Source organism: Mizuhopecten yessoensis, unplaced genomic scaffold, assembly GCF_002113885.1.
Source record: "Mizuhopecten yessoensis strain PY_sf001 unplaced genomic scaffold, ASM211388v2 scaffold8167, whole genome shotgun sequence".
Lineage (NCBI taxonomy): Eukaryota > Metazoa > Mollusca > Bivalvia > Pectinida > Pectinidae > Mizuhopecten > Mizuhopecten yessoensis.
In genome coordinates, this window is record NW_018407412.1 from 266,664 (window position 1) to 282,743 (window position 16,080).

General features: G+C 35.5%; 1 protein-coding gene across 4 annotated transcripts in view; it reads right to left on the reverse strand.

Annotated features, from left to right (window-relative positions):
- Positions 1–235: 235 nt before the first annotated feature.
- Positions 236–16,080, reverse strand: part of LOC110455213 — a 32,351-nt gene continuing 16,506 nt past the window's right edge. For all 4 annotated transcript variants that reach the window (XM_021505196.1, XM_021505195.1, XM_021505197.1 and 1 more), the window contains exons 2-12: positions 15,070–15,154; positions 13,591–13,740; positions 12,237–12,371; positions 11,726–11,801; positions 8,695–8,885; positions 7,611–7,671; positions 6,545–6,663; positions 6,022–6,084; positions 3,494–3,553; positions 3,271–3,318; positions 236–1,139 (exon numbers count right to left, since the gene is read on the reverse strand). In XM_021505196.1, the coding sequence (XP_021360871.1) occupies positions 1,057–1,139; positions 3,271–3,318; positions 3,494–3,553; positions 6,022–6,084; positions 6,545–6,663; positions 7,611–7,671; positions 8,695–8,885; positions 11,726–11,801; positions 12,237–12,371; positions 13,591–13,740; positions 15,070–15,154 (1,071 nt within the window). In that variant the 3' untranslated portion in view covers positions 236–1,056. The remainder of the gene's footprint in view (positions 1,140–3,270; positions 3,319–3,493; positions 3,554–6,021; positions 6,085–6,544; positions 6,664–7,610; positions 7,672–8,694; positions 8,886–11,725; positions 11,802–12,236; positions 12,372–13,590; positions 13,741–15,069; positions 15,155–16,080) is intronic.

A 16,080-nucleotide genomic window follows, 5' to 3' on the forward strand; every position in this document is an offset into this window, starting at 1 on the left:
CAATTTGTGCAGATATAATATGGTTCCTTGACTCATAAAACAATCTTAGTAATTTCTATGGCAAGCCAACTTAACATTTATTCAAGGAGCAATGTCGATCTTGTATTTCAAAAAAAAATATAAGATATCTTATATAGCATATGAGATATCTTATATATATTTTTTAAATATATATTAAAGTCTCGTTACTAAATAAGATATCTTACATAGGAACGAGATTTTAACAAAATGTCGAAAATGAAGTCTCCCCGTCCGGAATATTTCGAGGATCTACGTAGGGACAGTAGGCTTGTTGTAACAACACGTGTTCCTGTCGCCGCCATTATGTCTGAGCCCACTTCAAGAGTGCGGGAAATGGCATTGTTCAATACCATCGAATAGCGTATCCCTCTCCGTATTCGTACCATCCCTCTCCGCCATCGCGCCCAATGCAATCCTTTATGTGCCCCGAATGATTCTCGAGGGAGTTACCATTTTGCGAATATCCGTCATCGATCATTTTGATGAGTACATAATTTGAAGTTAATTTTAATATCTTAAGTATGTAGAGATTTCATTGTATTTCAGTTGTTACCAAGCTAGTCAACTACAGTATGTCGTATTGACAACTCTTACCGATATTTCATCTTTAGACCCTTGACCCATTGTTGGGGTAGGTACATAGATAGCGTACTTCGTGTAAAATTCCGCATTGGACACGTATATATGATTTATTAAGTATTGAATAAATGTAATGTATTTTGGTATCTGTATAATGAAATGTATATTTCATTTTAAAGTAAATGTTGACTTATGTTTCAAACGTTCGAGTAATTTAGATCAATGTAACGCATATGTATTGTCCATATATGTTGTAACACTTTTTAACTAGAATTCAATTAGTTTGTATTGTTTCCTTGTAGGGTCTTGAATGTCTTAAATATGCTTAAAGGAAATGAAATAAATGTTCATGAAGAACGAAACCGTCTTTGTTACACTTTAACTATAGTTAAATAATAATAGTTTATTTTCTTCTCTAGTGGAACGAACACTTCCCTGTAAAAAGTATAACTTGTGCTAAATCATCAATGACGGCGTTACCGGCGGAGCAGTAGGCATAAAAGGTACGGCGTTTATCTGCGGGTAGACGGTCAATGTACCTGCAAAGCAAAACCATGTTAAGTATGTCACATGATAGTATCTTGGACGCTTATTGGATAATTACATGCCGTAGATTTGTAAATGTGATGCGAACGTATATATTTATATTGAATATACATTTTTCCGGCTTTGCTTTTGATACCAACGGTAATAAGTTATTTTATCTGTCAATTCGTAATGTCAACACAGGTCTTACCTCAAAAAACGCAGTATTTGTCACATCGGAATAATTGAGATCGGAACCAACTAAACACGTCGTAACTATAGTAACATATCACAAATAAATGTAGCTGTTTCCATATGTATCGTACAGATATATCATATAGCAGCAGTACTTTGGTATGTCTTAGCACGATATTTAAAATTAGGTGATCACGAAAAGTACATATTACATGCAACAGGTAACAATTGAGTAGAATTGCGTCTTTTATTCTGTGTCAAAACAAACGTCTATGCAAACTTCATATTTGTACGTATTCATATCTATTTTATATTATAATATCACGAATATTTCCCCAATAATAAAATTTAGTTATCGGCAACTCAAGAAACGATGTAGGTCTCAGAATGTTTCCCTGACAACAATGCACGTTTCGATTGAGTAATCCTCATAGCAGAGGTGATGTTAAAGTTTGGTCATAGAACTCTTACTCAAGTCTTGATCTTTTACCAACGAAAATTTGATTTGGTCCATTTCATATTCATTTAGTATGAAGAAACAGTGACAGGTGTCGACTGCTATCCAGTTGTCTGCCATTATCTTTATAATACTATTTTTGAATTAAAGAACATGAAATAATGTAAACAAAAGGACCATGGGCCTTAACGGTCACCCGATATATTTATACAGAGAGTTGATTTTGTTTTTAACACGAACAGAAATGTTATTCAGTGACAAAAAACAATAAAACCACCTTATTCAATATCTAGCATACAGGTTTAAGACTAAAAAGTATTTAAAACTAGCACCTCTGATTCTAAACAAGGAAAATGAAGAAATTATAGCACACTGACTCATTTGGGCCTCACCCTACAGCCCTAGGGGGTAGGGCTGACTCAAAACTTTCAAAGTATCAAACTGTCAACTCAGGGTTATAATTCCAATCAAGTTATTAACATGTAATATTCAAAGTATCATTTGCCATTATAAACCATAACCCCCCCCCCCCTCCTTCCCCAGGGGGTAAACGTGAGACCATAGGGTCATAAACCTTAAGACCCTTCCATCTATGAAGAGTGTTTGATTCTACCATATCTGGGTCTTGAGAAGAAGATTTTTGAAATTTCAGTCCATTCAACCCTTTTTGGCCCCACCCAATAGCCCCGGGGGTCAGTCAGGGCTCATATATGCAAAGCATCAAATTGCTACCCAATACTGATAATGTTAACCTAAGTTGAATTACCTCCAATGGCAATTAAACAAATGTTGGTCCAAAATGTGATTTCCCTATATAAACTATAGTAAAGTTAACCCCTCCCCAGGGGGAAACGTGAGACCCCAGGGTCAAGAAATTGACAATTTTGGTAGAGCACCTTAAGACCCTTCCATCTATGAAGAGTGTTTGATTCTACCATATCTGGGTCTTGAGAAGAGGATTTTTGAAATTTTAGTCAATTCAACCCTTTTTGGCCCCACCCAATAACCCCGGGAGGTCAGTCAGGGCTCAAATGTGCATAACATCAAACTGCTACCCAATACTGATAATGCTAACCTAAATTGAATTACCTCCAATTCCCAGGGGGAAACGTAAGACCCCAGGGTCAAGAAATTCGCAATTTTAGTAGAGCACCTTCCATCTATGAAGAGTATTTGATTCTACCATATCTGGGTCTTGAGAAGAAGATTTTTGAAATTTTAGTCAATTTGACCCTTTTTTGCCTCGCCCCTCAGGCCCCTGTGGGCCAGGGACCGAACCGGCAACTATTGTTGTTGACCTTTGGTCATGGAAGGTTTCTGCAAAATTTCATTGAAATTGGTTCAGGGGTTTTGGAGAAGAAGTCGAAAATGTAAATTGTTTACTGACGCACGACGGACGACGGACGACGACGGACAAAAGGCGATTGCAATAGGTCACTTGAGACTTTGTCTCAGGTGACCTAAAAAGCACTGAAATAATAATACTATTTTACCTGGTTGTCCGTCCCCAATCCAATCCAATGAAAGGTTATCTGAAACCACTAAAACATACCAACATAAATGGATTGAATAAATTGAAAAATAGTTACGAATACTCCGATATTATTGGAAGCAGAAAACAAATTATGTTAAATGAGTGTTTCATTGGTTCATTACCGGTCAAATTACCTAGATCATACCGCACCAAGAAGGAGTTGGTGAGTAAAGTATACGTACCTCTATTATTAGTAGCTACCGGCGTCTCTTTTGGTCCACAATCATCTTCCGCTTGGATTCCTAAAAGCATTGGTCTTGATTTAAAACATTGTAATTTTCAATAAAATACAAATAATACACACACCTTCAAGTCTAATTTTGGAACCCCCTGCAGAATCGGGGATTTGCTTTGGTGTCCTCTATTTGGGGAGACAAAAGCAACCAAAATATATATCTGCTGCACCCATTGCAAGTTTTGGGATCTTCATATTTCTCTCCACTCTTCTAAATACCTTTTACTTCATAGCGCCTTGCTTGGAAACACTTTTGGTTTTAATTGTTAAAGTTCTTCCATGTGAGGAAGGCAATGCGTTCTGTCTCCAGACAGGGACATACCAAAGTCCTTGTAGTTGTTATTCCCTGCTTAACGTTCAGCATTTATGGTAACGGCAACAACTGGTTCACCCGTTGTCAGTATAATGTAACCGGGCGGAACGCTTTGCGTGGTGCCTTTGGCATGATATATCAGTGAGATAGCAATCTAAGTTGGCATTAGATCAGCGCTTTCACAAGGGGACAAATACACCAGCATACCATGTGTCTGGCACACATGCACGCTTACACAACACACACGGAAGTACGTCCTTAAATTACCTTAGCTGTTAATAGGACGTTAAACAAACAAAAAAACGAACTAATAATACAAAGCTTCTTGATCAAAAAAAATCGATATGCTTAACCTTATCACATTAGTTCTAATGCATTTTTACTTCCGTTTTTTGTAAACGCAAAATGATATATTTTGATTCTGAGTATAAAGCTGTAACCAAACGGCAACAGATTGACGACATGAATATACATGAAATTTATTTTTATCAGTTGGCACTAATAATATTAACTAACAGAAAAACAAATCAGGGCTGAATTTGAGCTAATACCTTCATTTCATTAGGAATGACGTCAAACAATTTGTTGTTTAATGACGTAAAACAGGTTCATATATATTGTTACATAAAAACATCCTTGATAGCTGCCGATAATTATCGTTCCATGTCTTTTGATGTATCCTCCATTTCGGAATGTTTTCGTAACTACAATAATGTGCTAAGAATTATCAGTATTGTTGTGATTTTGTTTCCATGATCAACATGTTGTTCAACATTGCTGTGATTTATTGCAGGTGATTAAACGTGTTGTTTCATATTCACATTGGTCTTATTCATAAAGCGTATACACTTTGATCTTAACAAAAATCTTTCTGGATACTTTGAACTAAGAAACTAACGTTTTATACGTTTTTATCTTCAATATAACTTCTAACCTTTTATCTGATAAAACAAATTATATACTTTTTATACTTTAATCTTATATATGAACGTATACACTTTGATCTTATCCATGATCATATATAGAACTTATTTACTTTTATCTCTGTAATGAACGTATGCACTTTGATCTTATACATGAACTTATATACTTTTATTTTATTCATGAACTAGTACACTTAAATATTAACTTGTATACTTTGATCGTATACATGAACTTATATACTTTATCTCAAACATAAACTAGCATTTATTGATCATATATTTCATGCTGGTATGTACGTAAATCGGTTACATATATATGGTAAATATGTATGTAACCTATTTGCGTCCATACCGGCATGACCATTGAAAAAAATCCGTTCAATCCTTATATTTACATTCTAAATGTTTACTTATAATTGACCTGAATATATGTATCCCTTTATATGTCCGATATTGAAGTGTTTATGTCGTCGGTGCAATTGAGATTCCTGGAACAGCCTAATGTCATCAAAATGTATATTATTCGAGGCGGGAGGAGAAATTTCGAAATGACGCTGATCCAATTGCGTTCATATTACCTATGAACACAATTTCTTCAGGAAGTGCTCATAGAGGAACTTGCAATGGAAATGTAAATATATTTTTGTCTTATACACTAATAAATATTTTTTGATATTTAAAATTAAATATACACTGTGATCTTAATCATGACCTTAAACAATAAGTCTTATAAATAAACGTATATACCTTGGTCTTATACATGAACTTATATACTTTTGATTTATTCATGAACTTAAACACTTTTTTCTTATACTTGAGCTTATATACTTTGACTTAAAACATAAAAGTACATACTTTGATGTTATATACATATACTTGCATACTTTGATTTTCCCACATGAACTTATATAGCTCGGGCTTCACATATACTCTGATGCTATACAGACATTTCTTATACGATGTTAACTTTTAACAAACTTGAAGTTTGACGTAACACAAAAAAATGTACGTTGATCTTATACTCAAGCTTACACATTTTAACAATGCATGAACACAATTATTTCATAAACAAAGCGTTATGTAGTCTAACTGATTAAATATAATGCAGAGTTTACAAAGCTTAAAATGTTTACATAGAAGACGGCAATGTTTGTCTAGTATCTATAGATTTGTATATATAATTTATATTGTATAGATTAAACAATCGTTTATACATCTTATACAATAATATATCCTTACCTTGTTTATCGTTGCCGCTCTCCTGCATCAACTGCTCACATGTTATGACGTCTTCAATGCCAACTTACGTAGCAAAATAAACATAATAAGGATTCCAAGATTCGACATACATGTTTTAAATCACATAACACTTAACTGATGATTTTCAAATTATATCTTACAATATTTCAGTGAGCTCTGAAAGTGGGAATACAACAAATCGTATACCCGTGAAGGAAGAAAAAAAAGTAAACAGCTTGAGGAAATACACAGACATAATGGGGGGGGGGGGGGGGGTTTGGTATTTTTTTTAGCATATCCTCCATTTTAGTGTGAGCACCTCGCAGCCAAGGAACAGTAATTTACATGTGTCAGTGTGTTATATATAGATGAATCGGAATGACTCTACATGATATTTCATCAATTAAATCAGAGTTAACGTTAACACGGACATTCAAAAAGAAATATATATACAGATGTCACATGTTTGAGAAATGAAACACCATATCAATGACTCAACCGCCTTTCTTTATTTTTAACTTACCCGTTTTAGCATTCCATGATCCTGCTTGCCGTTGCCGGAATCTGAGGATAACTACAGTTAACAGCAAAGCTAAGACACAGATGGATATACCCATAACTAGAACCGCAATGGTCAGGATTCTGTCAAAGAAAACACAAAATTTACTAGTTCATACTCAACATAGTTTTCGTAACCTTCATTATAACAGTAGTAATAGCAAATCAAGTGCACAGGACATTTTTTTTAAATTAAGGATCCATGTACCACTGCCAACAACTGTGTAACTATAAATTAGAAACGTTTCACCTGCATAACATTGGCTGTAATAAATTGTTCCTTAAAAGAAACCAATACCTTGCGAATCTTTTATGTAAAAAAAAGAAAAGGGATAAGAAAAAACAAAACAGTGCTCTGTGGCAAAAAAAATGTATCAGGCAGGTCATTCTTGGACTGGAACACTGGACATTCTACCACAATAGGTCACTTTAACAAACTAAGATACTTGACCAGCAGCAGTACCCTAGTCAAGTCTGACTACAGTTATATTTTTTTTAATACAGAAGACTACAAGTTGTAGAGAAAAAGATTGTCAGAGAACGAAAAGAAAACAAATATAAAAAACGTATTAAAAATAAAATGTTAGTTTTATCAAACATAGGAACACAAATCTACTTGGTGAACGACCAGAGTCGCAAAACAATTTCCTTTAGCCAGCAAAGCCAATATGTTTAAGTATTTGAAATAGTCCACTTTAATTTGATAACGTTATAATTGATTAATATCGCCCCATATCCATTGTGTTACTAAACATATATACCGTCATGATAAATAAGGAATAGATAATGCACGTTCGTGTCAGCAGAATTCATTTGTTTGTTGTTTTGAATAATGAATTAGTAAATAATTAAACCTAAGATGGTTATACAAATCATCGACAGAGGAAATATGTACTGTTTTAACTAGTCCTCCAGCACTGTAGATAATAATTATTGAAATAATATAACGTTTATAATTCTTTCAAAGAAGTGAATTTTCAAAAGCATACACAGGATTGTTTTAATGGTTATGAAATCAAATAGAATGATACCTATTTGTGTGTTTCTCGCTTAATACCGGTAGATTGTCCGAAGGAGCTTGGAGTGTTTCACCTGTAATCATCAAAAAACACATTCAACTTTAAGACAGAATCTGGTGTCCAATCATATCTAATTTAACAAATAATTCCAGCCATATGTTTATCTTACGTGTACTGTATAATGTACACCGGAAAATTTTCGCCGCAGTTTTATTTTCGCTGATTTTGCATTCCATTATGGCGGCGAATTTAACATTACAGCGAGTATTAACTTACTTCATACTTTCCATTGCAATTCCATTTGAAAGGCGCAATTCACAATGAGCAAATACGGATTTACTAGAAAGAAATGAAAGTTTCACTCAGCGAAAATAACCCGGTATGCAGTATTGTCTAGCGTCTTCGAGGAGTATGATTCACTTTGATTTAAAAGGATTTGATATCAATTTAGTTTTGATAAATATAATTCACATGCTTTGCTATGTAACACCTATCGTTAAATTGTTGAGGACCACTTGTGTCGGGCTTCAATCGTTAGATGACATTCAACTTCAGCACAAGCCATAAATGTACATATTGAACTGTCAATCATTCAATTTCCACGAATAATTATTTTCACTATTCTAATGAAACACTAATGAAGAGTTTGTTCTATTCGCAAACGAAACAAAGACCAGTACATGTTCCTAGGTGTATATCTAATGTGTTAGAAAAAGAATATTGACGAAATATTTGTCATCATAATAACACTCTCCTGGCGAACTAAAAGTCACAAAATTATAATAGTTTACAGAATAAAACATAATTTTGTTCTGCTTCCCTAAACTAAAAGTTTCCAATCTACAAATATCTTCCGATACAAACTAAATGAAATTTGATTTAGCAGGTCCTTTCGTTAATGTAACTACTCAAGTAGTCTATATGCAAATGGTTCTAGCAGGAAAAATATGTCATTAGTAGTCATGAAATTGATTTCTGCCAAACATTAATAATTTCTCATTCGTTTTTGCGAGACAAAAATGCACTATTCAAATATTAACATCACTCACCATGAAAATAAATACACACAATCGCTTAGACAGCTATATATGCATACCTCCAACGGTGTCTGATTGGATGGTTTCTTTTTGTCCGTCACTGAAGTCAGCCATTTTATGCAATTGCAATACAGCGTGTGTTGTTACAGCAGGGTACATGACTACATGTGTTTCCAACTGCTCTCCTCCACAGACAGTGTCCATCGTTGCGTTACCAACCAGAACAGTTTCTCGGTTGTGTTGTGTACAACTGTAAGGTAATGATGTCAAATGTAACGTAATTTATTTATGATAAAATAGAAATGTGACGCATTTCTTCAGCTATACTTTTTCCGCAGCCCTTGCTAGATTTTTCTATCTTATCCTGTTTGAACCTTTGCGTGAAATTTACCGCATGTTTTTTCTCGCGGCGATTTCTTTATCCACGTGATGAAACAAACTAACATCCTGCATTTAATATCTTCCATTTTGTTATTTAAAGGCAATATAAATTCTATTAATCCACGAACCATACAAAAGATATAATCTAACTTTTGAATATCTCATGACTAGGTTTTTTCACGGAAGTATTATAAACGCATCTGTATAATGGAAGGGCCCTATTACCCAAAGTCCCAAGACGAAACACATGTAAACTATGATGATTTTTTTCTAACAAATGAAATGCACATGAAATAAATGTTACTTCCTGAAACTGATCGAGATCGGGTCATATCAGTCTGTGAATAAGATAACATACGAACGTCACCTTTACCTCGGTCAGGTTCGTACAGAATCGTATCCCTCGACAGATATACACGATCTTGCTCATGACTATGTCATGAAATTGTGCCTTTAAAAAATCGAAATTGTTCGCTGTTATAATAAACTCGCCCCGATTCCAGAGGGCAACAACGCGAGTACATCGTTAAACATGTAAGCTTATTCCTTTTGGATGAAGTAGAACAAATTATTGTTGAACTTATATTTGATGTAAACCGTGTCATTATAAATCCGAGCTACAAGGTAGCTCAACAGTTAGTTCAACAGCAGAGTTAAGCAACTTGCGACGCAAAATAATTGCCAGAAATGAAAAAAGAGGAATGAAAAAACTATTAAAATTCATTTCTATACCGAACGTCAAAAAAGCAAGTTATTACTATACTAGCAGAAAAAAGAAACTGTGCATGCCTCAAATGTGTTTTAAAAATAAATGTATTTGCCGTAGAACAACAAGGTTTTCAGGGACAATTTATTTGTTATTTATTAACAGTTGCACACCATTTTCCACGTAATGGAATCAATAAGTTCCGTTCAGGAGTGACGTAAACACAGCAGGGGTCAATACTGAGTTCACAAAGTTAATGTCCACCCTTTGCCTGAATGCAAGCCTGGCAACGTCGATGCATGGAGCCTATTAGACGGTTCAAGAATGCTTGTGGGATGGCATTCCAGATCTGTACCAACGCTGCAGCCAAATCAGCCAACGTCACCGGTTGATTAGGTAATGCCCGTAATCTGCGCTTCATTTCATCCGAGACGTGTTCAATGGGCGACAGATCGGGACCGCAGGGCAAGAAAGTCCGTTGCACGAATGGAACGACGTGGGTCCGGAGGATCTCGTCACGGTAACGTAGCGCGTTCAAATTCCCGTTAACAACCACCAGAAGCGTTCTACCGTTGGCTGTGATGCCGCCCCATATCATAACGCTGCCTCTGCCGAACGAACGTCGTTGTACCACACACGCGTCACGGAAACGTTCTCCAACGCGACGATACACTCTGGAACGGCCGTCACTACTATCCAGGTGGACTCGCGACTTGTCCGTCAACAAAATGCCTGCCCAATTCCGTCGGGTAAATCGCAGATGCCTTCTGCACCAGTCCAGACGTGCTACACGATGACGTGGCAGAAGAACTGGGCGGATTGCAGGACGTCGCGGACGGATAGCTCGTTCACGCAATCGGTTCCGTACAGTTCTCGGGATTATTGGTAGCAACCAAGGGAGTGTTCATGCAGTCAAACTTGCCGTTTGGAAGCGATTTCTCAAATGGACAAGCCGAATATGGTTGTCCTGTTGACGTGACGTCACACGTGGACGTCCCGCACGAGGTCGATCGCCGACGTGGCCAAACTGTTGATGTCGTCTCCACAAATCACGGATTGTGTTTCGATGGACATGAGAACGGGTAGAGATAACGGCTTGGCCCATACCAGCTTGAAGCATACCAATAATCCGGAGGCGGTCATTTTCATTGAGCCTCGGCATAGCATTAATCACAAATTAAAACGTTATAATGCTGTTTTTACTGTTCACTGGTCTCAACAGAGTGACCCAACAGTTAAAAATAAACTTTCATTGTCGAATTGGATGTCTGGACGAGAAAAACGTGCAAACTGGTCAACGCCTATAGAGAGCAAACTGCGCGGGAAAAACTGTCAATGACACACGGATAGTGTGTATGTGTCATACTCGGTAATGTGTGTGCATTTTCATGTATATACAGTTGGTAATATATGTTCTATAACAATTCTCCGCATGCACAGTTTCTTTTTCCGCTCGTATATATCTGTCATACAGGACTCGTCAATATATTCACATGATACTAAATAAGTTTTTCAGTCGGTGTCGGTGAACAATTTAACTGTCAATATCTTTTTTACATTTAAAGGTGATACACCAATCCCTGTTAATATCGACACTGGTATTGAGTACTGATGTAGATTGAAATAGTTCAGTGTACTTCTCGTATTCTTACAGTTTTGGAAACGTCGTTCTCGTTCTATTTAAAGACTTTATTCAAGGAATATTAAATGGAAACTAAACGTTGTTCTATGTGTTCTATACGGAAACTAGACGTCATTCCATGTATATTAAAGGTAAACTAGACTTTTTCTATGTATATTAACTAGAAAATAAAAGTGTTTCTAGGTTTATTAAATGGAAAAGGAACGTTACTCTATGTATATTAAACGGACACGAAACATTATCCCATGCATAATAAATTGAACTTTTATGTCAGGCATTTTTTGAAAACGTTATGATAGGTACGTTCTGTTAATTAAAGCATGTTGACTAAAGAGGTTCCGTGGTGTTTTCGATACTTTACTTGGTATGCGGTGTACACGATCCGTAACTCCACTCAGAATTAAATGACCCAGCTGGACAAGGACTGCATGTGCCATCTAGAAACGAAAATGGGATTTTGTTTGTCAAATTACTGAAAAAAATGATCATTTTGAGCAATATTTTCATAAAAACAGACATAATGGGTTTTTGTTTTCGAGGGTTTTATCTTTTGGGGGAATATCCACTTACTTCCCCCGATATTTGTTCCGATTGGGTATCAACATACTGCGACAGGATCGCGTCATCACAATATCCGCATCAATATGAAAAACTATTCAGACATAAAAGTGTTGTAACTTTTCAGAACTAATTGTAGAAGGAAAACAATAATTACTACGTAATGCAACCAGGAAAGTCAGAACACTTGTGATAAGATTTTTAAGTACATACGACGTCGAAGTTTCGTTTTAGATTTCCTGATAACATAACATACTACATAAAAAATAATTTGTCATAGTTTCCTGGTGCCTAGAGGTATACTGTCAACTCACCATGAGATTGAAACGCCATCCCAGGCGAACACTTTGGATAGCTCTGGCATAGCATGAAATCTCTTCCAGCATATCCACGGAGAGTGTCACACTTGCACCCAGTCGTTTTTCCATTTTCGATAATGGGTACTGCTTCTAAACAAAAGATATTTATCTAAATGAAACACTTTTATAGTTATCGAAATACGTTAATAAAAGGATATATGATTTATTTTAAAAAAAAAATAGCTTCAAAGGTGAACGTAAGGCATACAAACATGTGACAACATCTACAAAATTTGGTAATAGACACAGTATCCCAAAATGAATAGCACAGCGTCATACAGCTGTTTCGTCCTTTTAGGACTTATTGGTGTTACCAGGAGCCAACTAAGGACTTTGATTACAAAAAACGAAATAACAATAAGATGTAATCGATTCTTAAATAATGCTATTGATCTCCGAATTGATCATTTTATTGTATTTTTGTTTATTTCTTGATGAATAAGTCATATATTTTAGGATGGTTTAAATATTTTGAAAACATTCAACCCACGGGTGAAATATAATGAGCATTCGTCAAGAAACCAAATACACTTTGTTTATTATGTTTTCGTTGTAGAGACATTGATTTTCGTGAACTGAAAATCTTTCTTACGCCATGACGTTTGGTTTAGTTTGGTTTAGTATTGTTTAACGTCCTATCAACAGCTATGGTTCTTACGCCATGAAATATTGAGACATGAATATATGAATGTTGTATTATGTCGTCACAATACAAAAATGTCAATGACGTCAAAAGTAAAAATATCCATTGTTTGTTATTTTTTCCCCTAGATTCTGCTCTGTGATTGATTGGTTTAGAGTGGAACTTTTTCACAATAAAACCTTACTAGATGACACACATTTTGCCTACGTTCTCATTGGTTGGATCAGTATCACGTGGAGGTCAGTGATTTGTTATTTTAACTCGGTGTTACTATTTTTACAAACAGAAGGTTAGTATTCATTTTGTTACGTCGTTTTAACTGTAACGTCACAATTCTCTTTGCCAGATGCAATATTTACCTCCGTACAATTTTAAGATGTTCCATATCTTTTCTTTAATTATTGAAACATTATTTGGCATCTAATATTATAATTAAGGACTTTTATTTCGGTAAATATCTGGTTATATTGACCTGAGAAAGTGATATTGACCGAGACGAAAGAGGTTAATATAACTTTCCCAGATCCATATGACTTTAAATTCACATCATCAAAAGCCCGTAATTGATTTCACTGGTATAAATGTTATAAAGTAAATTCCCATCGCCAAAATATAGGAAAATACATATTTTGCAAAATATTTGCAGTATTTCATTTAGGGTATTACCTGGTGGACAGTCAAGGTCAATTGGCATGCACTTCGAGATTCCCTTCTTTTCTTTAACTTTGCTGGAGTCTACGCGAATTGGCTGTGAACTTCCTACGGGACATATATGACAGTAGTCCGAGGTTTTGTTCCTCTTGCAGAAGGATAGTTCTAAAACATATTAAAACATTCATGAAATGTAATCTTGTATAAGTCATCAATAAATATGAATTCTTGTGAAATCACCTTTCTGGTCCTTTTTATTATACTCTAAGAACCGGAAATAACACGTTTCTTATTTATTCAAATTTCAGTTACGGGATTAAAAATTGAATGATTGCCAGCTCAATTCGACTTCAGTCACGTCTTTTTACTCCAATAGGCTACGGTCCAAATATAAGGGTCAAAGGCATCGGTGATATAGAGGTCTCGTTATCCTAAAATTAAGCAAAAGTCATTAATTTCAACAAAATGTATAGCTCTTTACCTCAGCGTGCTACAAACTAAATAACATGGCATTTGATCTATAGGTTCTTTAGATTCATGTGCCCTGGAAAAACAAACTTGATAGCTTTTTATCCCAAAATTTAAAACAAAATGATCACCGTGACCTTGAAAGTGGGCGAAGATAATATATTCTCATAAAGATGATAGCCGTTCACCTTAGAGGAGATATAGCAAGACTCCAAACTTCTTGATTATTTAGCAGATTTTCTTTAAAGGTTTGGCACCTCTGCGAATGACAGCGTCAATGTCTAAAAAGTCTAAAATTTCAATTATTAATGGACGACGAATGACGGACGAAGACTGATGTCAATAGGGTATTTTGGGGGACCAATAAAATAGCAGAATAATAGTGTTACTATTAACTTGAACCCATTTGAAGAGGGATCGCGCGCGGTGGACGAGTGGTTCAAGCGTCTGAAATTACTTGTCCTTCTTATATCTATGTTAATAAAAACACATTGAAACATATCAAAATACGTAATTGCACCATATATTTAGATATTTGCAATTGATAGCTAAACATTATGAGAGACGGACAATCATCGAGAACTCATCTTTAATAGATATGTCTTCAAGTGACGGCACTTATATTGCATGCGTTATTTTACATCACTTTCTCAAAGTATCAAATTGATTTCACAACAGGAAGAAAACGGTTAAATCACAGGGACTTGAGAATGTGTTACAGGATGTTTGGACCTAATCTATAATTAGGTGTTCAGAGTAATTGTACACGTATTATGGGTTTATATTAACTTTCATTAAAATAATATCCTAAATATACTGTAACAAATCATCTGACACTGTGGGTTAGATAGCATATAGATCACTGTAATAATATTTTATCTGTTTCAGAATACATCATGCATAATGCATGTATAATGTTTGGAGATAACGAGAGCATGTGTAAATATGTAATAAATCAACAGATTGCGTATATTTGCTTTGATGTAACCGATATTTATAGTACATTTAATATATTTTAATACTCACGGCTCCCGGCATGACAGATAACACTGATACATTCCACATGTTGAAAAGCGTCAACCAAGTGTGTTACCATACTCTGTGAAGCTGCCTAAAATTGAAGTTAATGTATATTTAAGTTTCAAGTTTTTTGGTGACTTAATATGTATCTGGACGGTAATATCATCCATGCCAAATGACCGAAATATACTAAAACAAAATAAAAGCTTTACTTTACAACAATTATGAAACACGTTATATCACCTTATACATGTAAGTATCACTCTTGTTAGCCCGGGTGTTAGCCGGCACCCTTAATGTGTGAGGTAACCGGAGTACCAGGAGAAAACCTATATAGTCGGTTATGTGATCTATTATTTTTTCAAGTCCGATCAGAGAATCGAACCCAGGCTGTCTTGGTGAAGGACGAGTTCGCTATCCACTGCGCCACCCGACCACCCCTATACTTGTTTGGGGATGTCGGTCACAGTTCAAATAGATACGCTGTATGCCGCGTCATGTCCCGCCGGAGAGTTTTGAAATATAATAGCGGCAGCTGTGCATTGAAGCCCTAGTGAAACAGGACCACTCTAGCAGTAACAAAGAATCATGTTTTCTTACCGAAAGGACAATAAATATTTAATGATGTCGAAATAAAACTATAACACAATGGAAACGATGATCACGTTGCCACGTCATTGTTGTCGTCTGCTCCAGTCACTCGGAACTCAATGGAATAAGGGGAATATGGCCGAGGATGGCGACATGATGATACGTTTTCCCCATCAGGTTTTCAATATATTTCAATCATAACAACTGTTATATAAATGAGGTATTTTCTTAAAAGACAAAGGTAACAGTGACCTAAATCGATATACAAAAGTGTAACACTGAAAGGAAACGATGTATTAATGTTTGTGTTTTGTATACCACATAGAAACGACGCATAAATTATTCAAATGTGTCGACTAATTTTCGGCCATCTTCTGTTTCTGACTGTATTCGGCGCAAAAATTTCGTACTATTTCACCCAGGTTT